This window comes from Mustela nivalis, assembly GCF_964662115.1.
Source record: "Mustela nivalis genome assembly, chromosome: 17".
Lineage (NCBI taxonomy): Eukaryota > Metazoa > Chordata > Mammalia > Carnivora > Mustelidae > Mustela > Mustela nivalis.
The window spans coordinates 28,503,127-28,517,579 of NC_139036.1; the positions used below are offsets into that span (position 1 = coordinate 28,503,127).

Genomic DNA, 14,453 nt, shown 5'->3' on the forward strand with positions numbered 1-14,453 from the left:
TAGTTTAGACCTTCTAGACTTATCCCTTGTAAGAAGAGTGCCTGATTATAAGTACCTTTTAGGTCAATCAATACATATTATGAGTTTTATCAAGTGATGTAAAACTTGATTTCTAATTTTTAAATGAGTATTTCTTTGAAATAAAAAGTTGCTACTTGTTGATACTGTTTCCCTGAAAATCAATACAATGACAGTTGGGCTATCAGTTTTCAAATTAATAATAAAATATGAAAACTACAGTATTATATATTAAATGTTACAAACACGTTTTTTATGAAATTCTAGAAAACTATGTTTTGAAGCTCTAGATGCTCTCTGACTAACATGGTATAGTGGTGAAAGCATCAAACTCACCACCATTTTTCATGAATTCAACAAGTATTTACTGAGCATCCAAGCCCCAAGCTGAGGTATAATTGGTTGCTGAGAATGTAAAATACATGTTTAGGGAAGGAGACAGACATATAAACACGTTATTACAATACAATGAGATATATGTGTAAGAGAGAGAATGTATAAATTACTATAGGTCTCCTAAGGAGTAAATAAGTAGTTGGAATAGGAAAAAGAAATCTTCATAAAGGACATGACCTTTGACTAGGTTTTGATTGGTAAACTTGCCAAATTAATTGTCTGATAGCTTGTATGCCAAAGCAAGAAAGTAGTAAAAGGATATGGTATGTTTAACAGTAAGATGTTTCATGTTTAACAGTGAGAGCGTTAGGGGATAATGGTAGGCTCTAATGATGAAAAAGCAGGTCTTGAAGTTTTGAAAGTACGTGGGGTCAAGATAAAAAGGCCCATTTAGTAGTTATATGCTGTTAGATAAGTAATTCCATCTTTTACAATCTGTTTAATATATGTAGAAAATGTTTATAAATGACAAAGTAGGATATAAATATATTTTTGCTTCGGGACGCCTGGGTGGCTTCGTTGGGTAAGTGTCTGCCTTTGGCTCAAGTCATGATCCCAGGGTCCCGGGACTGACTCCCACATTGGGCTCCCTGCTCAGGTCTCCCTGTCCAGTGGGGGGCCTGCTTCTTGCTCTCCCTCTGTCTGCCATTACCCCTGCTTGTGCTCGCTCTCTCTTTCTATGTCAAATAAATAAATAAAATCTTAAGAATATTTTCTGTCCTGAAATTAAGTACAGTGACTAAAAGTTAAGAATTTTAAATAATATTCAGGCTCCCCTAGAAACTATCTGCTGAATATTAAAATAAAAAAACAAGAACACAAAATAGGTCATCAATAGGGAGGCACCAAGTAAGCAGTGAAATGCTTCAAGAAAAATTTATAAAGTGCCTGGGTGGCTCCGTGGGTTAAGCCTCTGCCTTCAGCTCGGGTCATGATCTCAGGGTCCTGGGATAGAGTCCCGAGTCTGGCTCTCCGCTCAGCAGGGAGCCTGCTTCCCTCTCTCTCTATGCCTGCCTCTCTGCCTACTTGTGATCTCTCTCTCTGTGTCAAATAAATAAATAAATAAAATCTTTTTTTTTAAAAAAAGAACAATTTATAGTGCTACTTGATGCCAAGTACCAATGAAATTTCTAGGCAGAGAAGGGCAGCAGCTTAACATATCAGTAGATTAACCATAGAACAGAATCATTCAATTTGAAGGGAAACACCTGCAGAATATCCTTTTTAAATGATGGGGAAGGGAGTGGGTGATGTGTTCTGGGACTTAAATCCAGCTGTTGTAGTCCTATGTCATTAGCTATCTGTAAATCTGAACTCAAATGTGATCTAATGTTTATGTGTAAATAGGCTAATGTGAGTAAAAAAGACATGAGAAAAATTTAAATTCTGGATTTGGTTAGGTCAGATTACAGTTAGGTATGGGTCTTCTGGCTGAATTGAAAATATGTCAAATGGTCATGTTTTCATGAATTTATTCTTAACCTGTGTTCTTTTATTTTGATTATATGAGTACCTTACAGCCTCACAGGAAAAAATTATTACATGGTCTTAACTAATTACAATTTCATGAATAGAGAATATAAAATATTAGATTATTAAAAGTCTAAGGATTCAAGTTTTATAAATTAAATGCTATGATCTACAACATGAAAATTATGTTTAAAAATGGTGATTCAATAACTAATTCCACAAAAGACAAATCTTAATGGGCCAGAATCCTTAGGAAAATAAATATTATAACTAAATGTTATTATTAGTGGCATTAATACTTCAGCTTTTCAAAATTTTCAAAAAAATTTATTTTTTAAAATATTTATTTATTTATTTGAGAGTAAGAGAGACAGAGTGTGTGCATAGGGGGAGAGACTATGGTGGGGGAGAATCTCAAACTGACTTCTCACTGAGCACAGAGCCTTAAGTAGGGCTTGACCTCACAACCCTGAGTTCATGACCTGAGCTGAAACCAAGAGTCAGATCTTCAACGAACTGAGCCACCCAGGTGCCCCCAAAACTTCTCTTGAATGGTTTGCTTTATATGCATAAAATCATTATCTAATTTTTGATGTTCACAGGATAAAATTTTTACTGTTTGGTTGTGAACTTCTATAAACATTTACTAAGTACCTCTTCTGTGTGACATTCCTTGATCAATCATAAATCTTCTTTGAACTTTAGCAAATTTTGATGTTTTAGGGTTTCATTTATTCCACTGATTCTTTTCAGCTTTCACTTGTGACAGCTATCATTAAAAATATATCAGTTCCTAAGGTTCTAGTAAAAGAAAATGCTATCAAATTTATTCTAAGGAGCAACAAAACTATCTTTTCTGTAGCCCAGACCAAAGATAATGTTACAGTAATATTATGTTAAATTTCACTTACCTACCTAGGGCCTGGTTTAAGGCCCTATATGCTTGAATTTCATACCACTGACGACCAGGTAAAAGACCTCTCAATTTTGAGTGCTGATCATTGTATTGTCGCTTTAGTTCAACCTAATAATTTAAAAAATATTAAAAATATAGTAAATAAATCAAGGCTCATTTAAAAAATCATATTAACTCCTAATATTCTGAACATCACTTTATTAAGTTAGAAAGATTTCTTTTCAGTATATCAGTACTAAATTTTATTCCTTTAAAATACGTCTATTCAGGGATGCCTGGGTGGCTCAGTTGATTAAGAGTCTGCCTTCAGATCAGGTCATGATCCCAGAGTTCTGGGATCAAGTCCCACAATAGTCTTCCTGCTCAGTGGGGAGCCTGTTTCTCCCTCTGCTGCCACTCCCCCTGATTCTGCTCTCTCTCTTTCTCTGACGAATAATTAAATCTTTAAAAAATAAGTGAAAATTTGAAAAAAGAAAACATGTCTATTCATACTTATTTTTCCTGAATTCCTCCATGCAACTAATTAGCTGTTTGATTAAGTCAAAAGTTTTATTGAGAATTTACATAGAATAAAATTCACACATTTTCAATGTATATATAGATAAATCTTGACAAATGTTTTGTCATGTAACCACCACCATAACCATGATATATTTTCAGCACCCACTAAATCTCCTTTCTATTCCTTTTCAGACTCTCCTTTCCTGCTAATGTTGTCAACCAATAATCTGCTCTCTGTTTAGCCTTTTCTAGAATTCCTTGTAAATGCTATTACACAGTATGTTATCATTTGTCTTTTTCATTTAGCATGATTTTGGAATTCATTCATGCTGAAACATACATCAGAGGTTATTTTTTAATGTTTATTCAGACTGATAATCTCTGTTTTTTAATTGGGGTGTTTAGACCATTCACACTTAATGTAAATATTGTTATGATTTGGGTTTAGATCTACGCCAGCAGAATACACATTCTTCTCAAGTGCACATGGAATATTCTCCAGGATGGATTATATGTTGGCCACAAAATATGTTTTAAGAAATTTAAGAAGATTGAAATCATATAATGCATCTTTTCCAACAATGGTATGAAATTAGAAATCAATAACATAAGGAAAACTGGAATATTCACAAATATGTGGAAATAAATAACACAACTGAATAATCAATGGATCAGAAGAAACCAGAAGAGAACTCAAAAAGTATCTTTTTTTTTTTAAGATATTATTTATTTATTTGACAGAGATCACAAGCAGGCAGAGAGGCAGGTGGGTGGGGGCGGGGAGGGGAGAAGCAGGCTTCCCGCTGAGCAGACAGCCCAACAAGGCAGGGCTCAATCCCAGGACCCTGAGATCATGACCTGAGCAGAAGGCAGAGGCTTAACCCACTGAGCCTCCCAGGCACCCCAAAAAGTATCTTGATACAAATGAAAAGGGAAACACAACAAACCAAAAATATAAGATGCAGCAAAAGCAGTTCTAAAAGAAAAGTTTATAGTGATAAACATCTATAACAAGAAAAAAACAAAAGATCTCAGATAAACAACATAGCTTTCCATTTTAAGAAACTAGAAAAAGAACAAACTAAACTTAAACTAAGCTTAAGGAAGGAAACTAAGATGAGAGCAAAAATATAATTAAGGCTAGAAAACAATGGAAAAAAATCATTGAAACTAAGAGGTTTTCTTTTAAACATAAAACTGATAATTTTTTTTTGCTAACTAAGCAAAAGAAAGGGTCAAAAAATGATAAATGAGAGTACATTACATCTGATACTACAGAAATACAGAGGATCATAAGAGACCACTGTGAACAATTATATGCCTGGGTAAATTCCTACAAATATACAACCTATGAAGTTTAAATCATTAAGAGATAAAAAATCTGAACAGATCTGTAACAAGAAAAATGAAGCAGCAATCAAAAATCTGAACAAAAACAATCCCAGGGCCAGTTGGCTTCACCGATTAATTCTACTGAGTATGCAAGATAGAATTAACAATGTTCCTTCTTAAATGCTTCCAAAATACTGAAGAGAAGGGAAAACTTCCAAAATCATTTTAAGAGGTCAGCACTACTCACATACCAAAGCCAGAATAGGATGCTACAATAAGAGAAAATTATAGGCCTATACCCCTATACGATAAACATTGTTACAAAAATCCTCAACAAAATATCAGCAAACAATTCAACAGCACAATAAGAGAAACACATGAACAAGTGGGATGCAAGACTGGTTTAACTATACAGTCAACAAATATACACCACACTAATAGAAGGGAGAATAAAAACCTTATAACCATCTCAATAGATGCAAAAAAAGCATCTGAGAAGATTCAACATCCTTTCATGATCAAATATAAAAGGAATCAAATATAAAAGGAATGTAGCTCAACATAATAAAGGCCATATATAAAGGCCACAGTTAATATCATACTCAGTGGTGGAGAGTTGAAAACTTTTCTTTTGCTTTTTTTTTTTTTTTTAAAGATTTTATTTATTTATTTGACAGAGAGAGATTACAAGTAGGCAGAGAGGCAGGCAGAGAGAGAGAGGAGGAAGCAGGCTCCCCGCTGAGCAGAGAGCCCGATGCGGGACTCGATCCCAGGACCCCGAGATCACGACCTAAGCTGAAGGCAGCGGCCCAACCCACTGAGCCACCCAGGCGCCCGGAAAACTTTTCTTCTAGTATCAGGAACAGGACAGAGGTGTCCACTCTAACCATTTCTATTCAACAAAGTACTGAAAAGTCCTAGCCAGAACAATTATGTAAGAAATAAAAGGTATCCAAATCAGAAAGGAAGAAGTAAAACTATCTTTGTTTGCATATGTAGAAAACCCTATAGACTCTACCAAAACACTGTCAGCACTAATCAAATTTAGCAGAGTTGGAGGATATAAAACCAACATAAAAAATCAGTTGTATTTCCATACACTAACAATAAACTACCCAAAAAATAAAAAGAAAAAAAGAAATTAGGAAAACAGTCTTATTTACAATAGCATCAAAACGAATAAAATACTTTGGGATAAATTAAGCAAAAGACACAAAAGATCTTTACACTTAAAACTGTAAGGCCCTGGTGAAAGAAATTGAAGAAACACAAATAAATGGAAAGATCCTGTGCTTATGCACTAGAATAATTAGCATTGTTAAGATGTCCTTACTACCCAAAGTGATCTACAGATTCAATGCAATCCCCCATCAAAATCCAAGAGGCATCTTTTATAGAACTAGATGAATGATAACTGGCTGGTAACCCACATGAAAAGATGCTTAACTTTACTAGTAAATGAAGAAATGCAAATTTAATAATTCCATTGCTTTTATCTGCAGAATACTGACAAATATTTACTGAAAGTATTTATATTTTCCTACAAATACTAATAGAATAATATGTATAAGGGGGCACCTGGGTGGCTCAGTGGGTTAAAGCCTCTGCCTTCGGCTCAGGTCGTGATCCCAGGGTCTTGGAATCGAGGCCCACATAGGGCTCTCTGCTCGGGAGGGAGCCTGCTTCTCTGTCTCTCTCTGCCTGCCTCTCTGCCTACTTGTAATCTCTGTCTGCCAAATAAATAAATAAAATCTTAAAAAAAAAAAAAAAGAATATTCAGTGCATCTCTGCATTAAAGACAAATAACAACCTATCAAGTGGATTAATTAAATGTTATATTAATTTATTCTGAGATAAATATTGGATTACTAAAAGACATATTTAAACATTTTGACATGGAAATTAAACCAAAATATATTTTGTAAATGAAAATCACACCCACACAGAACCAGGTATCAAATTTTTAAAAAGGACTACAATTTAGACCAATGCCAATTCTAAACCCCCCCAAAAGACTTAAAACCAAAATACTGACACAAACCACAGGGGAGACATTTCAAAGACTATATTCTTTGAGCTTTTCCCATATCTCCCCTAAAAAACTGTCAAGTCATGCTCATACAAATTCAAGATGATCAGCTACTAACTGAACTACCTACAAAAAACAAAAATCAGTATTTTTTTCAGAGAATAATGGAGTCCCGAATCTCTGTAATGTACCATCTACAATATCTAGTGCACAATAAAAATTACTAAAAAGTTGATCCATAATTAAAGAAAAAAAAAAAGACAGTCAACAGAAACCAATCTAGCAAGGGCCCTGCTGTTAGAATTAGCCAAGACTTTCTTGTAGCTGTTACAGATATATTTAAATAACTTGGAAACATAGTTTAATGCATAAACTTTAGGGAATATCAGTAGGGAAGCAAAAACTATAAAAAAAGACCCAAATGTAAATTCTACACCTGAAAAATACAGTAACTGAAATAAAAATCCATTGGATGGGTTTAACAGCATTAGGGAGAAGATGGAAGAACTGTTAAGTCTTAAAACAGATCCACAGAACCCATGAAAAACATCAACTAGAGCAAAATAACTTCATGCACACCAAAAACATAGGTGTGAAAGAATCAAAGCATATGAAAGCACTCAGTGATGATCTAAACAAACTTAAAGTTCAGAGCTAAACAGTACTAATGCATTTGAGACAATATTTACTGCCTCAAAGGCTCCATTATTACAGAACGTCAAGAATCTTTTACTTTTCCAAGTGACTGAATCTACATTCATTTTTCTATTTAGGTACTAACACAAAGTACTAACACACAGAAACTGTGTTAAACTTCTTTGCTCGAAAGAAATCACAATAAATTCTGCTATCTAGTCAACTGAACTTGATAGTATAATTATCTCTCTTCTCAAAGAGACTCACAGTTAATTAGAGGACATAAAACTACATTCCTATTAAAAGCAGTATCACACCAAAAGATTCCACACCCAGCCTTCATCTGGTCTTCATAAAAATTGTTAAATTTACATCATCCTGAAAGTGGACTACTTTTATACAAAGTCAGAGTGTATGGTATACACAATTCATAATGACCTATTTAAATATGTAAGATAATGAGCTTTTTCCTGTAAAAGCTCTCCTCTAAAAAGATGCAAGTTCCGAGTAAAAAGAAATTACACATTATGACTTTATATTTTTATACACTAAGTCAATTAACAGAGCTGGGTTTTTTTTTTTTTTTATGTTGTTTTGGCTTGTTTTTTGAGCGAGAGAGAAAGAGAGAGAAAGAACATGGGAGGAACACAGGGAGAGAGAGAAAAAATCTTAAGCAGGTCTGTGCTGGGCATCCAAGAGTTTGACAGCCATCCAAATGAGCCACCCAGGCACCCCAAAAGGGGTTATTTTTAGGAAGTTTTCAAGAATGTTATAGAGTCAATTATGGCTCAACAAGGCTTAAAAAACAAAACAAAAACAGAACCTAAATAAAAAAGAATGCTGGAGAAACATCAAAAATAGAACACTTAGGGGTGCCTGCATGGCTGAGTGGGTTAAGCCTCTGCCTTCAGCTCAGGTCATGATCTCAGGGTCCTGGGATTGAGTCCCACGTCGGGCTCTCTGCTCAGCGGGGAGCCTGCTCCCCCCCCCCCGCCTACTTGTAATCTCTGTCAAATAAATAATTAAATATTTAAAAAAATATATATATATATATAACACAAAATGGAAAAATTGATATAATGGGAGAAAGAAGCTTCTGGTAGTTTAAAGAAACACTGAATTTAGACTAATATTTACAGTTTCACTTAGTACAAAGCATCTGTGATAGGCAGTACAAAGATAAGTTAGGGGCTCCTGGGTGGTTCAGTCATTTAAGTGCCTGACTCCTGATTTTGACTCAAGTCATGATCTCAGGATAGTGAGACTGAGCCCTGTGTTGGGCTCCAAGAGTGGGCAGTCTGTTTGAGATTCTCTCTCTCCCTCTCCCTCTGTCCCTCCCCCTGCTCATGTTCACATGCTCTCTCTAAAAAAAAAAAAATCTTAAAAAAAAAAAGGTGACTTAAAAATATGTTCTGCCTAGCGAGATTTTGTAAGGAACAAAAGAATAGGAGTACAAATGGCCATCAAGTAAATTTAAATTTTAAAGTATTTACTTTGATTACAGTGTATAGAAGTAAGAAGAATTGAGACATGAAGACACGATATGAATTTGGTGCAAAAGTAATGAGAACCTTACCTGGAAAGGCAAAGGGAATGGAAAAGAGGTCCAGGTTTGTAACACACTGTGGAGCTACAGAACACCAGTAACAAAGTAGATATAGGGCTTACCAAAGATAGAAAAGTCAAAAAAGATTCGACAAAATTTCCAGCCACCAGAGAGAAGCAATCTAATAATCCACCGAGAGAAAACAATAAAAGGATTATGTTTAAGGAAGAAGATACACTTGGCTTAATTCTTGATCATTTCTGGGGCACCTGGCTGGCTTGGTTGGTAGAGCATCCATCTAACTCTTGATCTGGGGGTCATGAGTGAAAACTCAAGAGTCAAAACACTACATATCTCCTATGAGTGATCTTAGGTAAGTCAATTCTGTTGTGCCTTACTTTTCCTAATTAGAAATGGAATGGGTAAGAAAATCTAATTAAAATAAAATTTAAAATGGTTCTCAAATACAACAACAACAATTTAACCACCTATAACAATCTGCTAGTATTGGAAGCTCACAGAAATTGACTATAATACCTAGGAACCAGTTATCTAATATAAGAGTAGGCATTGCTCTTTTCATTTAGTCAACTTTTAAAGATCTCCTATGCACTATTCCTGAGGAAGTATATTTTATATTATATATAATAGTATACTTTTTGTAGTATATGCCTGATCAAAGATATAAAGTGTTACTTTCTTGGAAAAATCCTGGAATTCAAGATAAATTAAAAATTAGTTTTTTTTAATAAATTATTTATTTTCAGAAAAACAGTATTCATTATTTTTTCACCACACCCAGTGCTCCATGCAATCTGTGCCCTCTATAATACCCACCACCTGGTACCCCAACCTCCCACCCCCCCGCCACTTCAAACCTCTCAGTTGTTTTTCAGAGTCCATAGTCTCTCATGATTCACCACCCCTTCCAATTTACCCCAACTCCCTTCTCTCTAACACCCCTTGGCCTCCATGATATTTGTTATGCTCCACAAGTAAGTGAAACCATATGATAGTTGACTCTCTCTGCTTGACTTATTTCACTCAGCATAATCTCTTCCAGTCCCGTCCATGTTGCTACAAAAGTTGGGTATTCATCCCTTCTGATGGAGGTATAATACTCCATTGTGTATATGGACCACATCTTCCTTATCCATTCGTCCGTTGAAGGGCATCTTGGTTCTTTCCACAGTCTGGCGACCATGGCCATTGCTGCTATAAACACTGGGGTACAGATGGCCCTTCTTTTCACTACATCTGTATCTTTGGGGTAAATACCCAGCTGTGCAATTGCAGGGTCAAAGGGAAGTTCTATTTTTAATTTCTTGAGGAATCTCCACACTGTTCTCCAAAGAGGCTACACCAACTTGCATTCCCACCAACAGTAGAAGAGGGTTCCCCTTTCTCCACATCCTCTCCAACACATGTTGTTTCCTGTTTTGTTAATTTTGGCCATTCTAACTGGTGTAAGATGATATCTCAATGTGGTTTTAATTTGAATCTCCCTGAGGGCTAGTGATGATGAACGTTTTTCATGTGTCTGATAGCCATTTGTATGTCTTCATTGGAGAAGTGTCTGTTCCTATCTTCTGCCCATTTTTTGATATGTTTGCCTGTTTCGTGTGTGTTGAGTTTGAGGAGTTCATTACAGATCCTGGATATCAACCTTTTGGTCTGTACTGTCATTTGCAAATATCTTCTCCCATTCCGTGCGTTGCCTCTTTGTTTTTTTGACTGTTTCCTTTGCTGTGCAGAAGCTTTTGATGAAGTCCCAAACGTTTATTTTTGCTTTTGTTTAAAAAATTAGTTTTAAGAAGTTTTAAAACTACTCAAAATCTCTTCAATACAGTCTATAATACTACGAACCTTTTTAATACTATGAACCTTTTTAAATAAAAGAACAAGTATTAGATGAGAAATCAGAAGAGTACACTCCTGACAAGTAACTTTCAAGTTGATAGGAAATAAACTACATTTTATATCCCCTCAAAATAATCTGTCAAATTTTTGTATTAAATTTATAACTAGAATACAAATAAAATAAACTTTCCTTTAAGGCTATACTTTAAAAATATATACAATAAATAATATGGCATCATAGGAAATATTAGATAATAGCATGTAAAAATTTCTCATAATTTGGAGATAAATATTATAATATGTAGAGATTAAAAGAGAATATGCTTTAAAAATTCTATCCACTGGGAAAAATAAACATTTCCTACCTATCTCTCAAAATGTAAGTTGTTTTTCTATATTTTATATCCTCCATATTCCCCTCTGTATTCTATAGAATATATCCTATGTTCTATACCCTCCAATCCCCACCAAACTGTAGCATCTATCTTTTGTCAGTCACAACAGCTTAAGAGTTTTCAAGTTTTCCTACACCCTGTTTCAGACAAATACTTTGAAATAATCACTCCACCTACGGTAACAGTTGTTCTAGGATTTATTAGTTATAAATGAAGTAGAGATAATGTAGTAACTATTAGATGAAATAAACAAAATTATCTCTTCTGGGTCTTTTAGTTTTCATTAAAACGAACTAATTTTTATGTACGACAACATGAATTCAATTTCTTATAAATTCTCAAATACTTTTTATAATGTAAATTGTAAATAGAGCCAGTATTTTACCTAGGAAAATTTTTTTAGATGAAAAGAAAAAAAAATAAAAAAGTAAATATACATACCGGTTAACATTAAAATATTTTTTATTATATAAAGAAACCAACTTTTAAAAATTAATAAAAAGTAAAAGTTGTCTTGGGGGAACATATTTAGTTAGGTAAAGCAAAACTAAGGGTTTAGAAAAAGAAGGAATAAAAGTATACATCATTTTAATGACATCAGAATCTATTTCATCATACACTGAGGGATTATCAGGCACAAAAATCAATGCCCAATTTAAAATGACATAAAGCATATGTGAAAAAGCCAGTTTCTCCTGCCAGCAAATAGCCTAAATGTTAAGCAAACCAAAGGCTGGAAGGGATTAGTTGAAATGTCAAAAGACAACCTTTTACTTTTACCTGCTCATCCTTATAAACACATTCTCATCCCTCAGGCATGTTTTCCAAACAAACAGTTTCAATGTGCAGCAGCAAAAGGCCCAAGGCAAGCTCTGCCATCTTGTAACTGTCAAAGAGATTAGTCTTTGATCTATTTGGGAGGTCATGTCCACATTCACATTAGCAATACAGTCTAACAACATTATACCTGTTGACCAATCTTTCTTTAGTGCCTCATGAGACAGACGTTTTATATTATGGAAGTTAACTGTGAATGTTTTTTCTGAGTTTTGACAGAAAGTAAACACCATAAACTAAGCTCAAGTGTGGTTTGGAAAAATGATCTTGTAGACCAGTTAACATTACTTTTCAAATACATTTTACAAGGCTTTCCCAAAATAGAAAGCCATATTTAATTGTATACTCTAGAAGGAGTTCAAACCACTTGGTCCCCACCCCCATAAATTAGAGTATATGTAATTTTGGAGGGATGTGTGAACAGCAGAGAGAAATCAAACTATTTTATCAAAGGTTGCAAACTGAGGGCCCAAAGTTGTATTTTCTGTGGCCTCCTTACTGTAGCTTAAAATAATTTGAGCTATTTGCCAACCCTCAACTAGTTCACTCATTTAAATAATCTGTTTAACTCTTAGCGGCTTGTGTTTGCAACCCATTGGTTCAGTTGCTACACTGATTCACAAAACATTTTTTTTTAAGGATTTATTTATTTGACAGAGATCACAAGTAGGCAGAGAGGCAGGCAGAGAGAAACAGGCTCCCTGCTAAGCAGAGAGCCCGACAATGCAGGGCTCAACCCAGGACCCTGGGATCAGGACCAGAGCCTAAGGCAGAGGCTTTAACCCACTGAGCCACCCAGGTGCCCCACAAAACATTTTTTTTCATAATGAGTTCAAGTTCACACAAAATGAAAAAACACTCTTAATATCATAGTTTCTAGACAACTAAATTTGATGCTTCTGCATCAAAAGCTAACCTGACATAAGGAAAGATGAGATCCTGAACACCAAAGATAGATAAATCAAGACTGAGGTGGTACTTAACAGAATTATGTAAAAATACCCATATCGCTTTCAAGCAGAAGTTATATGGTTTTGGATTCTGATTTTACTATTACTTTATAATATACTTGAGATCAAACAGTAAGTTCCTTAAGTCCTTCAATAACTCAGTTTTACTGGAGACAGTATAGGTAGTACACTAGTAATAGGCACAGTATATATTAAAATAACCACAAGGATTATACTTATATGTCAACAAGAAATTTAACTCACAGTTTTGAATATTAGATTATTTCTTCAATTTAGTCAAACCCAACAGTGTTGACCATTAGTAGCCTGTACAAAAGTAGCCTTTTATAAGCAGCTTCTGAAGAAATAAGTGGTATGATAAATATGAGCTAGAACTATAAACGTATCTCCTCATTTTACTGCCTCATACGAAAGACGGGAATTTATCCCAAATCATACAAATCTGTGTTATGATTTTAGTAATAAATGCCTTTCTAAAAGCAATCAATGTAGACAAAATGTACATTTTCCCCTTATATGTAAGCTTTAGAACAGAAGTTCAAGCTTTGAAACAAGACTAAGAACATATACTCAGCTAAACTTATTTATTAAAAATATTTTAAAACTTTGCTTCAGAAAAATAAGCACATTTGTCTAGCAAACACTCAAGAAGAATAGTTTTATCTTTCACCAAGGTATAGAATCTAAAACATAAACATTTACAGCAAGCCAAATCTGGAAGACAGAGACTACATTAGAGACATTTACTGCTCTTTATCATCACAGTATAAACACTTTTATCAGAGTATCACAATATAAATTCCAATGGTTAAAGTTCTAAACTCAGCATAAGATCTTGTATGTAAAATAATTTAGCCAGATAAAAGGAATATAGCTGGTTTTATTTCATCTGGCATATTTTCAAGATTTCTAAACACTAAGTTAACCAAATATAGTATATATATTTTCTTAAATGGGGAAAAATGGGTTTCTGCCAAGACTTAAGAAGCCAGGCTCCCTTTTAAAGTTTAAAACAAAACACACACACACACACACACACACACACACACACAGGAGATGGTTTTCAATTATTACTTACTTTTCTTGTTACATTAGGAACTGACCACAATAATCTACCAGAAATAATAATCAGGACATAGTAACAGACATAGTAACAGTAACATAATTTATTTCATATATGTTTTAAGGCTGCTTTGGGTAACATATTTCCTACAGAGAAAATCTGTAATGAACTCTGTTATAAATTGTCATTGCTGAAAAAAAAAATAGCCTAGAAATTTCAAATATAAGAAAAAAAATATTTTCATCAAACGTGGCATTTCTTATTCTCAGTATATTCAACATATTTTAACCTTAATTGGTTATAATAATTTAGCTACTATCCAGAATAGTTTATTGATAACTCAGTAACATTTAAATAATACTAAGGGTGCCTGGGTGACTCAGTCTGTTAAGCATCTGCCTTTGGCTCAGGTCATTATCCCAGGATCCTGGGATGGAGCCCCACGTTGGCTCTCTGCTCAGTAGGCAGTCTGCTTCTCCCTTT

General features: G+C 34.4%; 1 protein-coding gene across 3 annotated transcripts in view; it reads right to left on the bottom strand.

The window, feature by feature from the left end:
* BRIP1 (BRCA1 interacting DNA helicase 1) overlaps nucleotides 1-14,453 on the bottom strand; it is a 189,525-nt gene that overhangs the window by 24,216 nt on the left and 150,856 nt on the right. For all 3 annotated transcript variants that reach the window (XM_082705892.1, XM_082705891.1, XM_082705893.1), the window contains one exon: nucleotides 2,796-2,908. In XM_082705892.1, coding sequence (XP_082562018.1) covers nucleotides 2,796-2,908 — 113 coding nt within the window. The remainder of the gene's footprint in view (nucleotides 1-2,795; nucleotides 2,909-14,453) is intronic.